The sequence below is a fragment of the Orcinus orca genome, chromosome 3 (genome assembly GCF_937001465.1).
Source record: "Orcinus orca chromosome 3, mOrcOrc1.1, whole genome shotgun sequence".
NCBI lineage: Eukaryota > Metazoa > Chordata > Mammalia > Artiodactyla > Delphinidae > Orcinus > Orcinus orca.
In genome coordinates this window covers 86,092,221-86,114,923 of record NC_064561.1, presented here as the reverse complement: position 1 = coordinate 86,114,923, position 22,703 = coordinate 86,092,221, and the positions used below count along the sequence as shown (strand labels likewise).

Genomic DNA, 22,703 nt, shown 5'->3' with positions numbered 1-22,703 from the left:
TGTGTGTGTGTGTGTGTTCTGTATGTGTGTTTTAGTCTCTGTTTCAGAGGATGCTAATTGCCTTGGAATGTCCTTTCTCCCTTCTTATTTTGAGGAATAACCATAGCTTTTCACTGAGCATGTTGGACCCCAGATAAAAGCGTACATTTCCCAGTCTCCTCCACTTAAGCAACTTACTATTGGCTGGTCAAACATAAGCAAATAAAATATATTACTCCTGAAACATCTCTTTAAAAAGGAGTAGGTGTGCGTTCCCCACTGTTCTTCATCCTTCCCCTTGAAATACATATGCGAAGGCCGGCCCTCCAGCTATGAACTTGGACTTAAAAATAGACACCAAACCCTAGGGATAGCAGAACAGAAAGTTGGATAGAGCCTGGGTCTCTGGCAGCTTCAAGATAGTGCCTTATTTATCGTGGATTGCTTCCACTATCTATGTTATATACTCTATCAAATACACCAAGGACAAGGAGAATAAATAAACATTAGATAATACAACTCTGTTATTATCGTGTCTGGGATATTGTGATTGGTCAGGTCTCTAAGAAACAATAATATTGTTAAGGAAGTGGCAGTTGCTGTAGAAACCCAAAGACAGCTTTGGGAACTCAAGGCAATTCTAGTCATTCCTTGGAAAGCAAGCATTTAGCGCTCACCACCTGAGCAACTCTTTCATATTGGTCACTGGACCTTTTCAAAAAAAAAAAATTTTTTTTTTAAACAAATGTCAAAGCAGAATTAACCAAATTGTGGAATAGTTTAAATGTTTTCCACTTATTACATTGTTTTTAGCACAAGTATAATTAAATATAGTTCTCCCATTCACAAAATAATTACAAGATTTATTTATACATATTAATTCATATTTAGTACATCACTAGTACTGTGGTCTAGCAGTGGAATACAGAGTTGTATAGTACATAATGAACAACTTATTTCCTGTCAATAGATCAACCAGGTGATAGATAGATAAAATATATATAGATAAATACAAGTATAGATTTTAAAATTTTTATATTATGTCAAATATGGAGGGCTTCCCTGGTAGCGCAGTGGTTAAGAATCCTCCTGCCAATGCAGAGGACATGGGTTCCATCCCTGGTCCGGGAAGATCCCACATGCTACAGAGCAGCTAAGCCCATGCACCACAACTACTGAGCCTGAGCTCTAGAGCCCTCGGCCATAACTACTGAGCCTGTGTGCTATAACTACTGAAACCCACACACCTAGAGCCCTTGCTCTGCAACAAGAGAAGCCACTGCAATGAGAAGCCCGTGCACCGCACGAAGAGTAGCCCCCACTCACCACAACTAGAGGAAGCCCACACACAGCAATGAAGACCCAACACAGCCACAAATAAAAACAAATAAATAAATAAATTTATTAAAAAAAATAAAAGTAGAAGTGAAGCGCTTGGGTCAGCCTGCATTCGGCCATGGACCATGGTCTGACATCTAGTTCACCCATTGCTCTTATTCATTTCCCTTTCTTTTTACTGCTGATGCCACACATTTAAATTGTGGTTGTTTTTATGAATAAATATTAAATATAGAAGAACTCATAATTTGGTGCATATTTAAGTTGGAGTTAAATTCCTCCTTTCCTTTCATTAAGTTTGTAATTCTTAATGAAATTCTTGAAGTTGTGATTTGTTACTGAGAAGGCCCTAGAGAAAGATTCACTCAAATTGAAAAAGGGTTTTGTTTTTAAGGCCATTGAGCTATATATTTTGTGGCTTTTAATTGAAATATGTAGGATTTAGGAAAGATCTCAATACATTTAGGGCTATACTGATGAATATTTAAAGATAAATATGTAATTCAACCATCTTAGTTGTTTTGGAGAGTGACTGAAATGTTCCCTGTGCCAAGCTGTGGAGCTAGACTTTCAGAGTCAGATAACATAGGCAGAGAGTTCACTAAGCCTCACCAACTCTTTATGGCTGCCTTCCTTTTTTTCTACTTCATTCTTTCCTGTGTGCCTTTCTGGACAACGCAGAATTGGTGACATTGAAGACCTTGAAAATCAGACCCAAGATGGGAAAGCTGGGGAGAGATGGAAGTGAGGGCAAGAAATGACTTTTCTCAGAGGTTCTACCTTTATCCAGTTTATTTACTCAGCATTTTATTATTGAATATCCACTGTGTACAATCACTGTACTCTCTGCCAGGAGTACAAAGATGGAAATATGTGCTTACATGGTCTGAGGGAAACACACAGGTATAGACAATTCTGATATATTGAAGCAACTGTAATAATAAAATGGCAAAATCCAGTGAGAGCATAAGAAAAGGAGCTCCTAATGTTTTTATTTATTTATTTTTTAATTTTAGGTAAATCTGTTCATCCTAAATTTCACTCTAATGCCAACCCTGAAACCTTGAAGTATCTTTATTTTTATTCTTTGCAGTTTAACATTTACAGAAGTAGTATAAGCTGAATTTTGTATTCCCACAAATAACTTAGATCATTTAGTCAGTTAATTTCTTCCAAATCTGCTTCCTTTTTATGAAAATATTTAGGGATATTTTCCAATATGAAAACCTTAAGCTCATGTGATCCCTGAGCCACAATTATCAGTATTCCTAATTATTCCACAATCTAACCATAGCTTCCTTGTATGTGAGGCTAAGGAAAACCTCCTGGAATCACTGAACGCATTATCCTTTCTTTACATATCCCTTTGTTTCACTCCCATTGGCACATTCCTCCATAGATCTGAGTAGCCACAATTACTTAGAAAGATGACTAAATTTCAAGTTTGAGATACACATTTCTCCTTTGCTCCTGATGTTAGGTGTGGATGTTCTTAGACTTTCGATTGATGTCATGCTGTCCTCTCACCTCCAAATATGTGCAAACAATGTGTCCCTCTAGTCGTACTTTCTTTCATTTTGCTTCCCCCTTAATTCCATCATGCCTGTGGTCATAATTCCTTTAGTTGCAATATGATACTGTGAAATCGTTTCAGCAAAACATAGAAGTGTAATTTCAAGGAATACAGTGTATTCCTTGTATGGTTAATTTACTCATCTCTCACTTGGCTGCAATATCCTCTAACTCAACAAGCAAATAAACTGCAGCAGCTTTCAATGTGTTCTCCACATGGCAGCTGTTAAGAAATTCTCCTTTTATTTCTTTCTAACTTTATTTAAGTAGTGATATTTATTTTATTTTCAAATTATAAAAGATTTTACACATGACATAAAGTAAATACTGTATCAAATATAACCCGAACTTAACAAATGTTAACACTTTATCATAATTACTTTATATCAAGTTTTAAAAGAAATAAAATATTTCATCTATATAGCTGATGCCTTCTGACAGTCTTTCCCCTTCCTCCTTGCCTAAACTTAATGTCTATCATTTATTTTCATGTTGTATAAACTAAAACATCTGTGCTTCTACATATAAACAATACATACATATTGGATACATATAGAGATATATATTTTTAAACTTTTATGTTCAACTGAAGATTTTTGAGATTTATCCCTGTTGATAAATATAGCTGTAGTTACTTCATTTGAACTAGTTTGTATTTACATACATGACTTACTAATAGATATTTAGGTTGTTTCCAGTTTTTTGCTATGGCAAAACAAACAACACCAAAAAAAAAAAACCTAAAAGAAACGTCCTTGTGCTGTTTCAACCCTGTGCACATCTCTTAGAATTTCTCCAGAACAGTCTAGGCTTTGTTCCTAAAATACCTGTACGGTAGGGTAGGGTAAGCACCTTATACAATTTATAAGATATTGTCAAAAAATTTCCCAACACACTGAATTTACATTTGCACTGGCAATGTACAGAGTTCCCATTTACCCACCTCATCACCAACAAGTAGAACTATCAGGCTGGTTCGTTTTTCCTAAACTACTCAGAATGAAATACTTTCTCACTTTTCTTCAGTTTGCACTACGTTGATTACTAGTGAGATTGAGTATATGATTTTTGGAAATTTGGAACATCCCTTATGTGAATTACTTCTTTATAACTTTTATCCCATTGTTTGAGCGTGTGTGTGTGTGTGTGTGTACATGAACTTTCAATTTTGTTTCATTCATTTTTTTTCACCTGTTTGTATTGATACAATACTATTTGATTAAAACAGATTTCAGGGTTTTTTGCTCAGTATTAGTATAGCTGCATCAGTTTTCATTTGGTTATTTGCCTGCTATATCTTATTTCTTTCACTCTGTATTCAATCCTTCTGTGTCCCTTCTTGAATAAATTATTTTAATCTATTTATACTTGTTATGATTATTAATATTATTATTTTTTAAGTTTGCTTTTTTAAACTATCATATGGGTTTGTTTCTATTTAGTATGCTTTTTCGGTTGTTTTCTTATTTTCTGCCAGTTTTAGATTTGCCAAAATTCCCTTACTCACTTTTTAATCCTTATTTCGAAAGTTGTAAGTTTGTCTATTACTTCAGTAGTTGCCGTACAATTTTTCCCATGCATTCTTAACTTAATGAAGCCTAAAGCTAACCAGTGTCAGATAGATATGATATGATTCCTTACACACACACACACACACACACACACACACACACATTCAGTGACGTTTACATGAAAAATTAGTATGTGCAAATGTCCTGGGGCAGGAAGCTGACTGGCAATTATGAGGGTCTGAAAGAAGACTGGAGAGGTTTGAGAACAGAAAGGAAAAGGGAATCTTAATAGATTTGAATATGGAGGGTCACTTAGGAGTGCTGTCTTGTACTGGCTAAAAAGGGCCAATTGTTTTATTTTCAGAAATCCTGTGAGCCAATTGTGAAATAACTATTATTGAAAACAAAAGTATATAAACTTATATTAAGTGGATTACATTAAAAAGAAAGTTTTTTTCTAATTACTCCTAGTCATTCCTAATTATTTTACTACATTTTAATATTTATCTGTACTCCTGAGTTTATCTCTATTCTACTGGTATGGTGGAAATACTTTATAATGATGCACCCCTGCAGGTTTCTTCCCAATTTCACATTTAGTGATGTTGCCTTTACTCACTTGAAGTCAGCCATGGCAGGAGTTTACACCATGGAAACTGGCAAACTCTTCAAATCAGGACTCACTCACACCTCTAAGAACCTGTTATTAAACACTTATCAGAACAACACTGAGTGAGACTGTACAGGACCTTAGAGACCATGTTAAGAATTGATATATATCACAGGAGAAATGAGCAGGCATTGAAAGGTTTTAAGCAAGGAATGACAAGAGCACAATTCTGTTTTTAGAAAGACCACTAAGATTACAGAAGTGAGAAGCGAGGCAGGGTGACTGGGTGGCTCCCATGGTAAGTAATAGTGCCTCAGGCTAGAATCAAAGAAAGGAAGATGGAGAGAAATGAATGGATTTAGGAGCTAAAACTGAAGACCTAGCTCTCATGGTACTAGTGTGAACCAATCACATAAGACACTCATGTAGAAGAAGTAAAATCTCTGAGTCCTCTCTAACTTCTTGTTGGTAATGATATTTTCATTTTGAGCCCAATTGTGCCACCATGTGTCAAAGAGCCAACTTCACAGTTGAACAAACTTACGCCTGAATAAGAGAGGAGGGAAAAGTCTACATATGGAAACGTGAGATGAGGGGACTCATTCCATTGAAAAATAAATTACTTTTAAAGTAATCCATAACTTTTCTTTCCTCCTGTAGACATACTAGTACATGTATGGTAGCCATGAGAATAGCCTCTAAGATCTCTGACTGCAGGGAGTGTAAATGATAGAGGGTCAACTTTTGGGTTCTGAAATTGAGCATTTGCCCTGAGGTCATGCTTCCCACAAGTTGCCCCAGACAATGACTTAACAGGGCAGAGACACTAAGCAACCCTGTTATAAGAGGTGCCAGATTCAACCAGAAGTTAGAGAGGACTCAGAGATTTTACTTCCTCCACATGAGTGTCTTATGTGATTGATTGGTTCACACTAGTACCATGAGAGCTAGGTCTTCAGTTTTAGCTCCTAAATCCGTTCATTTCTCTCCATCTTCCTTTCTTTGATCCTAGTCTGAGCCACTATTACTTACCATGGGAGCCACCCAGAGTCACCCTGCCTTGCCTAAATTTATTGAATGAAAACATTAAGAACAATGGAATACACCACTCAGTATTAGTCAAGGTTCCCATAACAGATTATAGCGAGACAGGAAGATATTGTTTGTAGTATATTTTGCTTCGGATCGTTCTTCAACACAATTACCTTGTCCTTTCCACCAGGTGGTTGACCAGATTGATACCCTGACTTCTGACCTACAGCTGGAGGATGAGATGACCGACAGCTCCAAAACGGACACCCTGAATAGTAGCTCAAGTGGGACAACAGCCTCCAGCATAGAGAAGATCAAAGTGCAGGCCAACGCCCCCCTCATTAAACCCCCAGCCCACCCATCTGCTATCCTCACCGTCCTTCGAAAGCCAAACCCTCCCCCTCCCCCTCCACGGTTGACACCTGTGAAGTGTGAAGACCCACAAAGAGTGGTGTCCACTGTCAATCCGGTAAAGACCAATGGCACCCTTCTGCGAAACAGAGGCTTCCCAGGGGCACCCAACAAAATTCCAAACGGAGACGTTTGCTGCAAACCCAGCAGTAACTTGGACAAGGCTCCAGTGCAGCCTCTGATGCACAGACCTGAAAAAGACAGGTGCCCCCAAGCAGGGCCTCGGGAGCGAGTTCGGTTTAATGAAAAAGTCCAGTACCATGGCTATTGTCCTGACTGTGACACCCGGCATCACATAAAAAATAGGGAGGTCCACTCACACAGCGAACCTGTCCACCCACCAGGAAAGCTTCCTCCCCATGGCCCTGCCCAGCCTCCTCCCCCTCACCTCCCTCCTTTTCCACTAGAAAATGGGGGGCTGGGAATAAGCCACAGTAACAGCTTCCCCCCACTCAGACCTGCACCTGTGCCTCCTCCCACTGCACCAAAACCACAGAAGACGATCTTGAGGAAATCAACCACTACAACAGTGTGATGTATGCCATTTAAAAAAACTTTTTTGTTTTTTTTAACTCTTATATTATAAACATAAAATAATACGTAATGAGCACTTTCTACTCAAGCAATAAAAAGCCCAAATATATTTATCCTGCATTCAGCAGAGTGGCATAAAAAATCACCGGGTAAGTATGCAGTATGTTGTTTATGTCCTGGCTATACATTGTTTAAAAGTTACATCATGAAACCACAGAATAACGGAATAGCTGAATATATTGTTTTTTCAATTGACCTGTGTCAAACTGTGACCTGTAGATTTCAAATATTTTGATTTACCATAAGAGATGGGATTAGATTCATTTTATTCATGCCTAACTCATCTATGCATTAAGAACATGCCATACTCTGACCTAATGCTTTTTAATAAGAAATTTTAATACTGAAAGACTATTTTATTATTTTTTTCTAAAGATGTTTGTCACTAGTTTTGCATTATTAAATGCTGAGGATAATACCAGAACATTTATTTTCTATACTATACAATTATGACTATATGTTCACCTATATATGTAATGAAAGATTTTGGTCTGTGGAAATATCATATGTCAATAAACAATGGTAAATAATGGCAAAACCAAATGTTCCTCAGAATTAAAATGAAGCAGTGGTTCATTTAGTTCCACGTTGGTTTACATCAAAATGGATAGCAGCTCTGACAGAGTTTGGAGATCACAGTGAGTATATGTCAGAATTTTTCAAATTAAATATCATAATCCAGATTCTCAATAGAACTGTAAATATTTTCATATGATTTGCCTCCATTTTGGTACCTCAGGGATGACCTGTTGCAGGCCAACCCCTTTAGGTCCTCCCCACTCTCAGCATGCCTCCAGGTCAATGCATAAACCAGCTCATTGAAGCTGTAGGATGACTTTGCTCCTGCATCAGCAAGCTCTCTGCCTTCCTGAGGGATTCCCCCATTTACAGGAGAATCCTAGAGGAAAATAAAGATGTTTATGGAACAGGATATTTTTAGCATTCGCCTTAAGTTGATTCTCCCTCAGAGCTGAAATATGCCAGGGTTTTTGTTATTCTATAGAAGGAAGAGAGGAAATCCTTTCCTCCTAACATCCAATAAATGTGCTTCTCTTTAGTCTAATTTGCCAACTAAAGTCACACTTACCCATGGACAAAAGTTCACTTCCTAACTACCATGATTTGGACTGATCCTATGATTTGCCCTGGAGTTAGAAATGAGTTTACTCCCTTAGATTCATGATGACAGGTAAATGCCTGAGCAAAATGTGGTCATTAAGTGGCAGGAGTAGAAGGAGTCATCTTTGGTGGAGATTTGATTATTATGCAACTTAAAAAAGGATACTGTAATACTTTTGAATATTTGGCTTTTGATCGTAAAACTTGAACTTTTGCTACTACAGGAAAGTAGTCTTCAATCATATTTCTTTGTTGCCTTTTTCATGTTATAGCATCATAATTTGGCGTACTGTTTTTGAACAGCTTCCTATTTAAAATGCTAATATATTTTAGGCATAATTGCCTAAAGAAAATAGGTTTATTTTTTAAAGGAACAATCAAATGAGTAAAAATAGTGACGTCACGTTGAAAATGTACTCAACATGATTTTTGTTCTGTGTGTGTTGGATATAAAGATAATACAAGCAGAATAAATCCAACTTTTCAGAAAGTTACAAAAGGCAAGACCAATAATCAAAGGCCAGAATCTAAAGTTTATTAACTATATGATCAGTATGTTTAATAGATGTGAGCCAGGTAAATAAATAATTGACATTGAATACCAAAATAACACATATATTCTTAACATTGTAATATGTTCATTTAGTCTTGATATAAATAAACCCAGGATTTTATCACCTTTCTAGATTTAAATATTTCCATCCTTTCAAATATCCATCCAGTGTGAGGCCTTTTGATATTATAAAGTCTTTGAAGACATGAAGTTTTTTCCCTTCAGCCCATCTTTCTTTCACAGCCAATTACTGTGACCTAATAATTACATTATAGTGTGAGACTTTGACCCTTGTTGATGTCTGGGAACCAACCTGGACCTCAAAGTAGAGCTTACTAACAGCCACATATCATCCACTGAGCAGATAACTCATTTGCAATAAAGCAAGTTGAATAAGTTGGATGATTTAAGCTGGTTGATTAAGGATATTTGAGCCAGATGCCTACACACAACCTCTGAGGTTCAAATCCATTTCTCTTCCTCAAATTATAGATGGAGTTACCCCATGAGAGACCATCTTTTTATGTTTGATTAGTGACATATGCCAAAACCACAACACCTGTTTTTATTTAACACATTTATAAGTAACTGTTGGCCTATAAAGCTGAGTTAAATCTCAACATAAAGAAGTTATAGTTATTGCCCTTCTTCTCTTATTACAGTTTATTTATTACATAGTCAACATTAAATGTTAGATTACAGCAGTGTTGGGACATTGCTTTTAGTTTATTTGCTCCATATGTTCCTTTTTTTTTTTTTTTTTTAACTAATGTATAGAATATATTGGGCCAATAGGTTTTTTTGCCTGATAATTCTTTAACATTCATTGGTAGTCATGTCTCTAAATATATATAAACTTGTAAAACATGGAAACCAGTTAACATAGAGTGTCATAATATTTGCCTGGAAACTTGTAATTAAAGTGTCATAAGTGGCAGTGCGGTTTTTGTAATCAGCCAACATTGCTTTCAAAATTTAAATTCTGAAATGCAAGCTCTGCACATCATGCATTAAATCATCATAAAACATGGTCTATATTTTCTCTTCATGAAGATACCAAAGCAGAAATGCTGTTTTCAAATCTTTAAGGGCAGGTTCTTTTTTCACAACATGGCTTTAACTCTTTTATTCACACATAGAGTAGTGTACCAAAAAGCTGGCCTCAATACTCCTTTGAAGGTGATGTTTCTACAAAATGTAAAATGGTATACTGCTATGAAAACATCTATTCCTAGTGAAAGGTAGAATATAGTTCAAAAAACTGTATCCATTAATTAAATTGAAATAAGAAAAATTTTCTCTTGTTATTTTATTTTTTTATTGTTTTTAATTTTTATTATTTTTTTAAATACCTTTATTGAAGTATAATTGCTTTACAATGGTGTGTTAGTTTCTGCTTTATAACAAAGTGAATCAGTTATACATAGACATATGTTCCCATATCTCTTCCCTCTTGCGTCTCCCTCCCTCCCACCCTCCCAATCCCACCCCTCTAGGTGGTCACAAAGCACTGAGCTGATCTCCCTGTGCTATGTGGCTGCTTCCCACTAGCTATCTATTTTATGTTTGGTCAGTGTATATATGTTTGGTAGGTCTCACTTTGTCCCAGCTTACCCTTCCTCCTCCCCATATCCTCAAGTCCATTCTCTAGTAGGTCTGTGTCTTTATTCCCGTCTTGCCCCTAGTTTCTTCATGACCATTTGTTTTTAGTTTCCATATATATGTGTTAGCATACGGTATTTGTTTTTCTCTTTCTGACTTACTTCACTCTGTATGACAGACTCTAGGTCCATCCACCTCACTACAAATAACTCAGTTTCATTTCTTTTTATGGCTGAGTAATATTCCATTTTATATACGTGCCACATCTTCTTTATCCATTCATCTGTTGATGAACACAGGTTGCTTCCCATTTTTGTGATGGGAGGTTATTGTATCTCCACTGATGAAAGGCAAAAAGAAAATAAAATTGACCAAAGTTCTCTTCCATCTCTCAGTGGTTTTAGGAGTCATAAAGGGAAATAAAACTGATATATTTTTTAGGCCATGCTTAAGCTAAATATAAAATATCTGCTCAAAAATACAGGGCATGCGAGAAGAGACATTCCCCACTCTTCAATTTGATAATATATTCATACCTCTTCTCATTAGTTTAATAGTAGTCTATGAAAAAAATGTCTGCTATTAACTGAAGTGATTTAATTAACCTAAAAATTCTTGTTTGAATTATGCCCACATCTAACTATTTAATGAATAAAGGAATAAGGCACTGTATTATATGGTTTTCTTTGGGCAGATCAGTAGTTCCTTTTAACATGACCAAGAACAGCAGCTACATAGTCTCTGAAACTATGCAAGGCCTTTTATCTACAGGTTCTAATTATAGCTCTTTTTGGATGTTCTGTGAAGAAAAGGCTGAGTAGTTCCACATGTAATTGCACTGGGAATGGTGTAATCAAGTCATGAATCACTGCCTTGACTGAATTTTTTCCCGTGGGATATATGCAATAATGCAATGTTTTTGTGATTGTCCTGATTCAGTTTTTTTCTGCAGTTTCTCTGTTGGTAGCACATTTTGCTGTAATGTACACTCAAATTTGTAGCAAAATATTGCATTGTTGTGCATTGGTACATACTGATGATTTCTAAGTGAGGAAATGATTTATGAACAATAAAATTCTGTATCACATATTTAAGTGCACAGAATCTGACAATTACTAGATAGCAAAATCACATGACATTTTCTAGGAACTGTGACACTGTATTCAGATTTTTAGACTAAACATTTTTGAATTTTAGAGTTGTGTAAATTGCCTGATTCTGAAATAATGACAGATGTGAGACTACCGTTAGGGCAGGCAGCAGTGTTGAACATAAAGCTGCATTAGCCGTATTTTAGTGGAACATCAGTTACGTAGGGTGTCATTTCATTGAAAGCACTTGGATTTATCCATCTGGTCTTTTTCGAAAAACCTGAAGAAGGTCTGCAAATAACCCTCTCTTTAAAATGTAGTTAAATCAACAATGGATATAGAATTATGTGAAGGTCAAGCGAAAATACATAGGAAATATTGCTTATGATTTATGACTTCTAGACTGATCAACGATAGGTAAACTAATATGTTAACTGCTTTCTGAAATTTTACATACATTATTTTTTTCTAAGTCTCATATGAATGTATAAAATAGATATTATTATCCTTATTTACAAGTGAAGAAATCCAGGACCTCAGTTTCAGTGTTTTGCCAAAACTGACCCCTTAGTAAGTGGCTGGCATTTTAGTGCCAGCAGGACTTCCCATACTTTTTTTCCCCACAGCATCACCATTTAATTGTGTTCTTCATAGCTCTGAACTTTGCAATTTTTTCCCCTTTGTTCTGAGGAGTTATTTTGACACTCAGAAGGGGTTACCTAATGTTATTTTGACATTCTCAATATGTTTGATCTTTGCAGAATGTGAGAGGGATTTCAGGCAATTTCACTACCGTCAGAAATGAATGAGCTATTGAATAATGCAAGCCTCATTTTGTCATGTATTATACCAGAGGCTTTACCTTTCCGGTAAAACCTTTTCTCTTAAGTTCAAAGGCTGTCTATTATTTTGGATTTTTTTCCCAGAGAAGTTCTGATTCCACAGTATTAATGCCATTTGAAACTAACTGTGTCATTTGTATTACTGGTATTTCATTTGTGAGTTTCATGTGTCTAAGGTTGACCCCTACAGCTAAAAATAGCAATAGATCCACTCTGTGGAACCACCAAAGAACCAGTGCATTAGAGCTCTAATAAAAGCATTTCCATCCTTTTGTTATTAGACTATAGATATGATTTTTCCACTATTTGATAATGTAGTTGTCAATTCTCCTCACCACCAAAGGGAATTTGGACCAGCTAAATAAAACAATGTGTGCCCTTGGGTAGGTTAGAGTTGATGTTGACAATATATTATATCTAACACTTATCAAGGGCTTGCATTGTGTCCTTCTTCTATGTGTTTTGTATGTGTTATTTTTCCCTCATAACATTTTTCCCTCCTAACAACACAATGTCTTAGACCCTATTATTATCCATATCTTACAAATGAGGAAACTATCTCACTGCTGTTCAAGGTCATAGAGCCAGGAAGTGGTCAAGCCAGGATTTTAAGGCAGGCAGTCAGCCTCCACAGCCCACGTTCTCCACCACCTTTCAGAACTGCCCAAAGCACGGCCCCTGTGTTGTGCACAGGTCATCTGTAGAGCTTACAGTCATTTCACTGAAACTTGCTTGAAAGTTGTTGGAAGATATGAGAACATAAGTCAAGATAGACTAGTTCATAAGACTAGTTCATGCTGTGGTAGCAAACAACTCTAGTATCTCAGAGGCATCCGAGTTATTTCTCGTTCATTCAAAGTTCACCCTGAGTCCAGGAGATTCTCTAGGGCAGGTGTACCTCAGGCAGTTATTCATCGATCCAGGCTGTGTTGAATGTGTGGCTCCACCACCCGGTCATGCATCCTCTTCCAAAACCACCACAACAGAAGAAGGGAGACTGGAGAATCTTAGCTGTGCTTTTTCCTCAGTCCTTGTTCGTGTCATTGGCCAACACTAGTGATGTGGCCCTTCCTGTTGTCCCCATGTGCTCAAGAAAGGGAAGGAGATCCACATATAGGTGAGGACCGATCATGCCAACCATGGTTTCCAAAGGAGTAATTTTTTGGCATGTGTATAATTTGAATATATTATAGACCTCATTTTCTTTCCTTTTCATATTATTTGATGTTTGTTTAATCTAACCATAAATTGTGATGCCATCTTAGTTTAAACAAAGATGGAGAGATAAGAAGTGAAACTAACAACAGCCTTGCTTAAAACTTTATTGGAGGGAATTGACAGCATTTACGAAGATGAGGGATGAATTTTATCACAGTCATTAGCTACCATATTTGAATTCTGTCTGAGATTACTCGCCAACCTACATTTTTTAGTTAAGCATTTGAGAATTGCATACTAAATTTTCTTTAGTTAAATTTTTGAATAAAGACTTTTTCAGTAAATTAAGCTATTATATAAATAATTATTCCCGTAAGGATAGATAAACCTTATTTGATACTTATTTATCCCAAATAATCAAAATATATGAAACTCTACTACAGAAATTTGTCATTGATAATGTAAATTATAACATGTGTTTATAATATTAATTATAGGGCAGTATATTAGGATAAAAGTGTACGTTTGAAACCAGAAGGCCTGGATTTGAGTTTCAGTTTTCCCATCTCCCATGTGTTCTTGGTCAAGTTGCTTAACCAGGTCTGAGGCTTGCTTTCAAATGACGATAATGGTGCCACTCTTTTCTACCTAATAGAGTTCTTGAGTCATTAATTTCGTTCCTGTGTGTATTCTGGGCTCACCCAATCCTCCTTTACAAAGTAAGGGGCGAGAAGATTAAGACCAGCAGAAGGATGCTGCAATTTCACAAACCCCAAGTGAATGTCTACAGCATCAGGATCATAAGCTTCCGCTCTTCTTCAGCAGCAGTGCTGAAAGGTAAAATGGATGAGGCAACGCCAATAGGCAGTTTTAGGATTCAAGTCTGTAACCTTCAGCACAATTGAATAGGCAAAATCACCAAATCATTCCACCTTATTCTTTGCATAGGTCAGAAACACCTCCCAAACTCTTCCTCTAGGTTGGAACTAAGTAAATTATGTATGGCAGCATAGCTAATCACTATTTACTCTATGTCTTGTTTTAAATTCCATTATGTTATTTGTATGGGATGAAAGCTCTGCTGACACAGAATGAGTTACACACAAAGTTCAGTCATAGCTTCTGCTTTATTTGCTCAAACTCCCACTATTTTTCAGCTCATGTCTCTCTTCTGGACACAAAAATATAAGTGATGTGCATTTCCCCTGCCTTATTTTGTCTAAACCTTCATGAGGCACTCACTCCCCAAACTGCCTGGTTTCGCACATTTTATTTCTCCTAGAGTAACATTAACATTGATACACTAGCCATACCCCAATAGCACCCAATTTCCTAACATTTTTTCCTCTGTGTTTCTCCTCTAAAGGATACCACCTTCCAAAATGTTGTTATAAGGCCCTAATGATTTAATGAATGTGAAAATACTTTGCTGACAGTAAAACCTCACACAAATGCAGGCACTGTTATCAATTTATAGTACTTCTTACCAAATTACCATGTTCCTTTTTAATCTGGCGGGTTGATTTGTCTTTGCCTAGGTTGATGCTAATGCTATTTTATTCATCTCATTTATAAAGTAATTATTTTACATCAATTTTTATAGTTACTATTATCAAGTAAGCCTAATGATTTTCTTAGAACCTTGTCAGTTCACATGTAGAACTCTCATTATTGATTTATTAGGTTTTGTGAATTAGTAAGCCAGAAAATGAACATGATAGATATTCAAGGTGACTACAACAGAGAACACAGTTTATTAAACTGTTTTGACAAGTATAGCTTAATTTTAATTATTTATAGTAATATGTAGTAACAGCACATGAGTAAATTCATTTAGAATATAATTTGTCAAACTAAAGTCTAATACCACTGAGCTTTTATAACTCCTAAAAATGGTCAAATAAGAGATTAAATCATCATTTGTTTGAAAGAGGAATGTCTGTGTTTGTGATTAAAAATATAATTTGTCAGTGATATTAGCAAAATTTGACAAAGCATTAACTCTTATTTTGCTTTAAACAGTCTATGATATACCTGAGTACGTTTCAGTGAGGTATCTTCCAAAAGGACCAAGAACTAAAAGTTCTTTGATCACAGTGATTTATGGCTTAAGTATAAGTAAATAAATATCGCTAATAGTCCAAAATTATCATCTGAAACTATTACTTTCTAACAATTCAAACTGCTCTTTAGGACAAAAATGGAATATTTGGATTTATTTTACCTATTTTTTCCAAAACTTCATAGTTGTATCAAGTAATGACTGCATTTTGTTTGATATTTGAAGTACACTACTGATGTTCTGGGGGTTTTTTAATAGATTTTTTTTTTTCTGAGTGGATTTATTATCAGTATTACAGAGAATATTAAAAAGAGCTCCTCTATACAACTTCCCAATAGACCTTCTGATCATCAAAGCTCCCATTTTCAGCCGGATTTAACTTCTGCTTCTCCCTTGTTCCTTTTATTTTATTTTTTTTAAATGTTGAGCCTTCTTTTAATTAATCTATTTTTATTTTTGGTTGTGTTGGGTCTTTGTTTCTGTGCAAGGGCGTTCTCTATTTGTGGCAAGCGGGGGCCACTCTTCATCGCGGTGCGCGGGCCTCTCACTGTCGTGGCCTCTCTTGTTGAGAAGCACAGGCTCCAGAGGTGCAGGCTCAGTAGTTGTGGCTCATGGGCCTAGTTGCTCCGTGGCATGTGGGATCTTCCCAGACCAGGGCTCGAACCCGTGTCCCCTGCATTAGCAGGCAGGTTCTCAACCACTGCGCCACCAGGGAAGCCCTCCCTTGTTCCTTTTATCCAAGTAATTTGAATTTTTTGCCACGTCTTGTGTGTGTGTGTGTGTGTGTGTGTGTGTGGTAATGCCATTCCCACTCCCATTCTCCTCAGAGAGGCTTTTATCCCTTACATCCTGACATTACATTGCCTCCTGCTTGTCACTCATACTCTTGCCTCAGCTGCTAGTCCATTCTGCAGATATCCAACAGAGAAATTTTCCTTTCATCATTTCATCTCAATCCAGAAAATTTTGAAGCCTCAGGATCATCTACTATTTAAAATTCTTAACTGCGGGCTTGGCAGTTCTAGCAAAAACCTTTCCAAGGCTGCTTTTACGAGTGCCCAATCTAGGAAGCTCAACACTGAGAATGCTGCTTCGGCCAAGTAGTCAAAATGACTAACCTCCCGGCAGTCCTTACTCAGTTCCTGTTGCTGCACCATCTCCTGGCCCCAGCCTGAAATAATTTCTCCTGTTTCAAGAGGGGAGCTTTTGTAAATCTTGTGCTGTAGACTTCCACTATTTATTTGAATCCTTTCATAACAAATAAAATAAATTTATAAAAAAAACTGGTAAAATGGGTACAACACAGGTAAAAATTCAAAAGTATAAAACTTAAAAATGCCTTTGGAAAAAATAGCCAACTGTTAATTAAACAAATATGAAGTTAAATGTATATCACCTCTCAAATTAACAATATGGTGGAAAGGCAATTATTTACCATCTACTCTCACTGGCAAAAAAACCCCATAGGATATTAGGGTAGAAGAAACTCAATATGGTTAAATCCAGTCCCTTCACTTAACACGTTATAAAATTGACCTCTTAGTAGGACAAATAAACTCATGCAAATTCATGAACAGAAATGGAAGTTTCCTCACTTGATATGAAATTTATTCCTGGGAACTTAAAACAAGCAGTACCCAGTAGAAGACAGATTGCTGCATATTGGTGTGTGAGAAATGGAATCTTGGCAGAGAAGAAGAAATAAGTAAGAAAATTTGAGCTAGTAATGTAAAGTGTTATCACATATGCAGAAAGTGCTAGGCAAAGAGAAGGAAGGGAAGCAAAAAGAAAATTGAAATAAGGTAGGCAATTAAAATCTTGTACCTAAAAAGTGAGCTGAATACAATGGAATAAAATGAAGGCTATGCACTTAAATTAATACGTTAAAGTTTAGTTGTATTTTTTACTGCTTAGACTAAGGTTATATAGTATGCCACTATTTTATTTGACTTTTTTTTAATTTGAAGATACACTGACAACAATGTGGGAGAAAGCCCTTTATCCTCCCAAGGATGTAGCCAGCTGATAAGAGTGATTAGTGAGAGTCAGGTGTGTCCTATAAATGTACTCATGAGAATGAGGCTTTTAGTTAGGTTTATATTCAGTCTTTCAACTGTATTCCTTCAGGATCCATTTTATCCTCAGCTTTATCCAGATCACTACGATGATGTAGTTGGGGACAACTGAGTACTCTCAGCTGACAAGGACCACAGTGCCACATTCAAAGATAAAAAAGGTAAATATGATTTGCAACTGGAGTCTTATAGATGGCATTAGATTCTCCTTAAGCCATCCTAAACCTGGCTCCAGTTACTGGAATAAATATACAAGTTGTATGAGTTTTCTTCCCAGTGAGAAGATTCTAATTATTTTCCCGTGGTTCTGTTCAGCACTTGCATCAAATTTATTTCCTAAGCCTAGAGAACTGAAGCCCCATGTTGTTTTGTTTTCCGTAGAGCGCCTATCCTGTGAACTGAGTCCGGAGCATACTATTGTGCTTGATAAAATCACTTTGATAAAGATCAGCCGCGCTCTCAATATATATTTGTTGATGGAATTCATAGAATGAACAATCAGTTGTGAAGTGTTTTATTGATTACCATCTTCTATAGCTTTTGCCATGGCTCTTATTTAATGTATTGTTCCTTGCAATGTTTGGGGAGATTGGAATGAAATTTGAAAAGGCTATTTTTATATCTTTGGTTCAGTGTGTTTGAGTTTCCTTACTGATAGTTAAAAAGTGTGACATTTACTTAGCTTAAAGCTATAAAGGTTAGCTCTCATAAACTTCCTAATCCATGAAATGAGGGAAGCTATTCTGGATTTCTTGTAACCTGTGGGCTGATATAAATAGTAGCTGATACACAGTAGTCCTTTAAACAACAGAGGAATGGAACTGCATCTGGCAGTATGTACTATCTTAAGGTATCTAGGTAATTTTCCATATTGAATTAGATACTAAGGATGCATCTGGGCTTATATAAGCAAACCGAATTGTGGGAGGTTTTTTTTTTCAGTGTCAAAATTCAAACACAGAAGCTAATATAAGAACACAGGTACTTACACTCCTTTCTGAACTTCCTAGGAAAACAGCTTCTTTATAAAAGGTGGGAGAGGAAACAAACACCAGTGAAGGTGGTAGAGAAGGATAAAAGATGCCTGTAGATTCTGAGCGGACAGTGCTGTGAAAAACAGAGTTTCCATCTGATCTTGCATCTTGGAAATGAGCCGGGATGGGGACAGGGTTTCCACGAGTGGGAAACTGACTCCATTGGCTTGAGGCTTTCTTTAATCTCCTTTCCTGGCCTACGGATATGTTGCAAATCCGAAAGAATGCAGCGTTCCTATAAAAGAGTAGTGCTAATTGTACCAAAGGAAAACTGATGTTTTCCAGATGGAGAGATGAGAAATCTGAGAATATATGTTCTAAAAATTCTTAGAACTGGATGGTATAGAAACTAGAGCACCACTGTGCTGAGGAATATTTCAGATCTTGTGAGTCTATTCCTTTGCTTTCCAGATATACCAACGTGGCTGTCAGTGCTGGCTAAACATCAGAATCACCTGGGAAGATTTACACCCTGAGCCCTATCTTGAGCCAATTAAATCAGAGTCTCTTCATGCTCGGCCCAAACATTAGATTGTTTTAAAATTACCCAGGTGATTCTAGGATATCAGCATGTTAACCACTAAATAATAATATACAGAGAATGAGACATCTGATATTAATTATTTCATCCTAATTGCAGCAGCATGAAATGAGTATTAATGGAGTCTGTTTACATTTTCCTTTTCCCATGTAAGCAAGAGACAGGAATGTACTTAGAAATCTATATTTTAAAGAGTTTATATGAAGCACTAAACTCTTATTTTGGTTAATGCAGCATTAAAACAGTAATTTCTGAGCTAGAGATCCATTTAAGGTAAATTTAAAGTGAGGAATGTATGTCTTTATGTATTACCTTACCACTCAAAGTTTCTGTGATTTACTGCATCAATGGCTGTTTTAAAAAGTGAAAAGTAAAATTTGATATTAAATTGTGACAAAGACCAAAAGTTGAATTGCATGCATTTTAAGAATATTGCTTGAGAATCAGTAATGTCCAAGGAATCAGTAGTTCTGATTATGAATATAGAATATTCTCATTTTATGACAGTAATTCATTGTTATGTGTTATTCAGATTTGCTGATGGTACAAGGAATCAGTAATTCTAAGCTGATTGTGAATATAGAATATTCTAATTTTATGACAGTAATTCATTGTTATATGTTATTCAGATTTGCTCATGGTGCATTTAAACTAAAGTATCAAATATAATATTCTGACATTGCTAGAAATCTTATATTATTCATGGCCTCTCTGAAATTCTACTTTCTACAAGTCATGCTGATTAATTATAACAAATTCATATGTATTTTGGTATTTTCCACATGTGATTTAAACAAACTTAAATGTCTGTATATTTCTTTCATTTTTACACAAAGGAAGTAGAAGTCAATTTTCAATTTGTTTAGAATTGTTTAGAAAAACATTCTTCATAACCTCTTCAAGATTATGTTTTCTATTATGTTTATTTTTTATAATCAACTTATTGTTCACACTAGCTTTAACAAACTTTAAATTTTTCTTTATTCCTTTGTTTTTATGCTCCTTGGCTAAGGAAATAGAAGTTATTTTTGACATTCAGGACATAAGCTAGCAATAAGAACATAATCATTAAAAGTATTCAAATTCTCTATTAAATATTAAAGATAACAATACTTATAATTTGTAGTGCTCTTTTCTGATCCTATGGTAATTACACTTAGAAATAAATATTGCCAGTTAATAAATTGAACTGAAGCCTGTCATAGGATGATGTGGATAGAAAAAAGTTGTAAAACATTTCATTTTAAAAATGTATCAAATATTCCAATAGATCTTGGTATGTCATTGACTGCTTATTCTATAACAGAAAAGTCACCTCTGAAAAAGCACTTTTATTCAAAAATTCGCATATCTTTTATCATTCCCCTTTAAGGGCCATGTAGCAAAGTTTAGAGAAATGGAATCTAATTAAAATGGATGTAAAAATGGCTCCAAATAGTCTTAGGAGTGATCCTACTACAGAATAGAAAGCCATTTTCATATTCATGAAAATCAAACTGATAGTGACTTGTGTTTTATTTTTAACTCAGAGAGCAGCTTGGAAGGATTTCTTCGGGTTAACTCTGGAGCACATTTAGACTCACTTGGTCTCTGAGATTTTACATTTAGTATTAATGAACATGCCATCCCCTTGCCTCCTGATGTAATGACACTGATATTCCTGCTCCATGATTGTATCAGTTCCTAAAGAGAAAACTTTGTAGTTTGGCTTAGGGAGCATAATATTTGCCCTCTCTGCTGGGAATCTGGTGTGGATAGCACTGTATCCTCTGGCCAGGATGCAGCTGTCAAAAAGCTCCATCATTGTTATAGGCACTAATGTGCAGACCATTCCCCTGGCCCAGCAGATGCTGGAAATAGAACTTGCTGTTAGATTCCTTGAACCTGTTCTTACATAAAAAACACTGGATTTTTTTAAAGTTGTTTAACTACTATATCATACCAGTATACCTGATCTTTGAAAAAAGACATTTGGGATTTTCAGGGATCTGTATTCAGAGAAGAATTGTGTTCTTTGAAAGAGAGGGAGATAGAGATAAAAGCAACATTTACTAAGCAACCGTTATTTGCGATGTTAGGTACTTTGTTTTTATTTCTGTAACATTTTGTTTCATGAGAGAGATGGGTGGAATTCAAGCATCTATGGTAATACCAACTCCAATAAATCTGATTGGTTCTTAAATTGTTTTCTATAATCATATGTTTGACCCTTTCTTTTAATTAAAAAGAAAAAAATGATTCAAAGTAATTTAAAAATAATGTTGGGTATCTTTCATATACTATTTTATTTAATCCTTATAACAACACTTGTCAAAGAAAAATAGCTCTGACAGGTTAAACAGGCAAGAATGACTATTCAAGACTATTGCAACAAGGGACAAAGACTGAGCTCAGCTCAGCTGAAACAAGACAGGAGCACTTTTAGCTGTGATAAGCTGGTGGGAAGAACCTTCACTGGGTGAGGTTGGCCCACGTGATGAGCCACCTCTGTTTGCTAATCGCCTCCCACCCTTTCTCAGAGATTGGGAGATAAGGGCAGGGATGCTATCTTTCTTGATGGTTACACTTCAGAAATGGTGGCTCCATGTGGAGAAAGACATTCCTGGGTTTTAAAACTGCCAAGAGGCTGAGAGAAGATCTACATCTCAAAGGGCAGAGTGAGAACTTACTACTAAAAATTTTCTAAAGTAAATTTCTAAGAAAAGGGAGGTCAGAGGAAGAACCCTGCCTAAAATTGAGTCAAGCTGAGCGGAATGTGAAGGCTGTCTTGATTACCTTTAAGAGAGACATTTATTCCCTTGTTACTAAGACCCTGAGGCTTGGAGAGGTTAAGTTTACTTATCCTAGGTCTCCCAGCTATCAAGTGACAGAGTTGTGACTAGACCATAATTTTGATCTGCTCCAAAACCTGTGAACGTTCCAGTACACTGCAACCTTGTGAAAATACCAGGCGAGAAGTCAACACTGGCCGCATAAGAATTTTCAGAGTAAGTTCTTAATTATTTTCCTAAAGCTCTCCAGCTCCTTTAAGGAAAAGATTATCTCTGACAAAGTTTTGTTCATTTGAAACTATTGTATGCTACATGTTCTATAGTTTTCAACAATCTGAATATTTTATTGACTCAAAGTAGATGCATCTTTAGGGCAAGAGCCATTTAATCTGCTTGCCTGTCATGTTCCTTATTTCTAATAAAGGCTTCTTACAGGCGGCAGATGATTCTTTTAGGATATTTGTGAAACAGCTGTAGGAAATTTCCATTTTTCTGTCAAATGAAAATCATTTGTTCATAGTACTTATGAGTTAAGACACCATTTTTGATAAAGGGAAGAAGAAAAAAGGAAAGTTAAGGGAAATAACTTCAACTATTAATAAATGGAGTTTCTTTCATTAAAATCTTAAGAGAAACAAGGTATGAAAACATTGTTAAGGGCTCTGAGGGGTAAGGGGCAATTCTGTTGCATATCAGAATTAGGCGTGGCAGCTGGGGAAGCATCACCAGGCTCAGATTCTTATGGTAGGGTATAAACTGATGACCCAGGGAGACTGAAGTAACCAACTGGTTACTGATCAGTTTTTAG

At 36.1% G+C, this 22,703-nt stretch overlaps 1 protein-coding gene across 4 annotated transcripts in view; it reads left to right on the top strand.

Moving 5' to 3' along the window:
• The window catches only part of PRR16 (proline rich 16), a 265,937-nt gene that overhangs the window by 161,119 nt on the left and 82,115 nt on the right, over positions 1-22,703 (top strand). For 2 of the 4 annotated variants that reach the window (XM_004267488.3, XM_033423828.2), the window contains one exon: positions 6,233-7,590. In XM_004267488.3, the coding sequence (XP_004267536.1) occupies positions 6,233-6,988 (756 nt within the window). In that variant the 3' untranslated portion in view covers positions 6,989-7,590. Of the gene's footprint in view, positions 1-6,232; positions 7,591-22,703 lie in introns of those variants that run through there. The other 2 variants (XR_004482164.2, XM_033423827.2) reach the window with 2 other exon arrangements.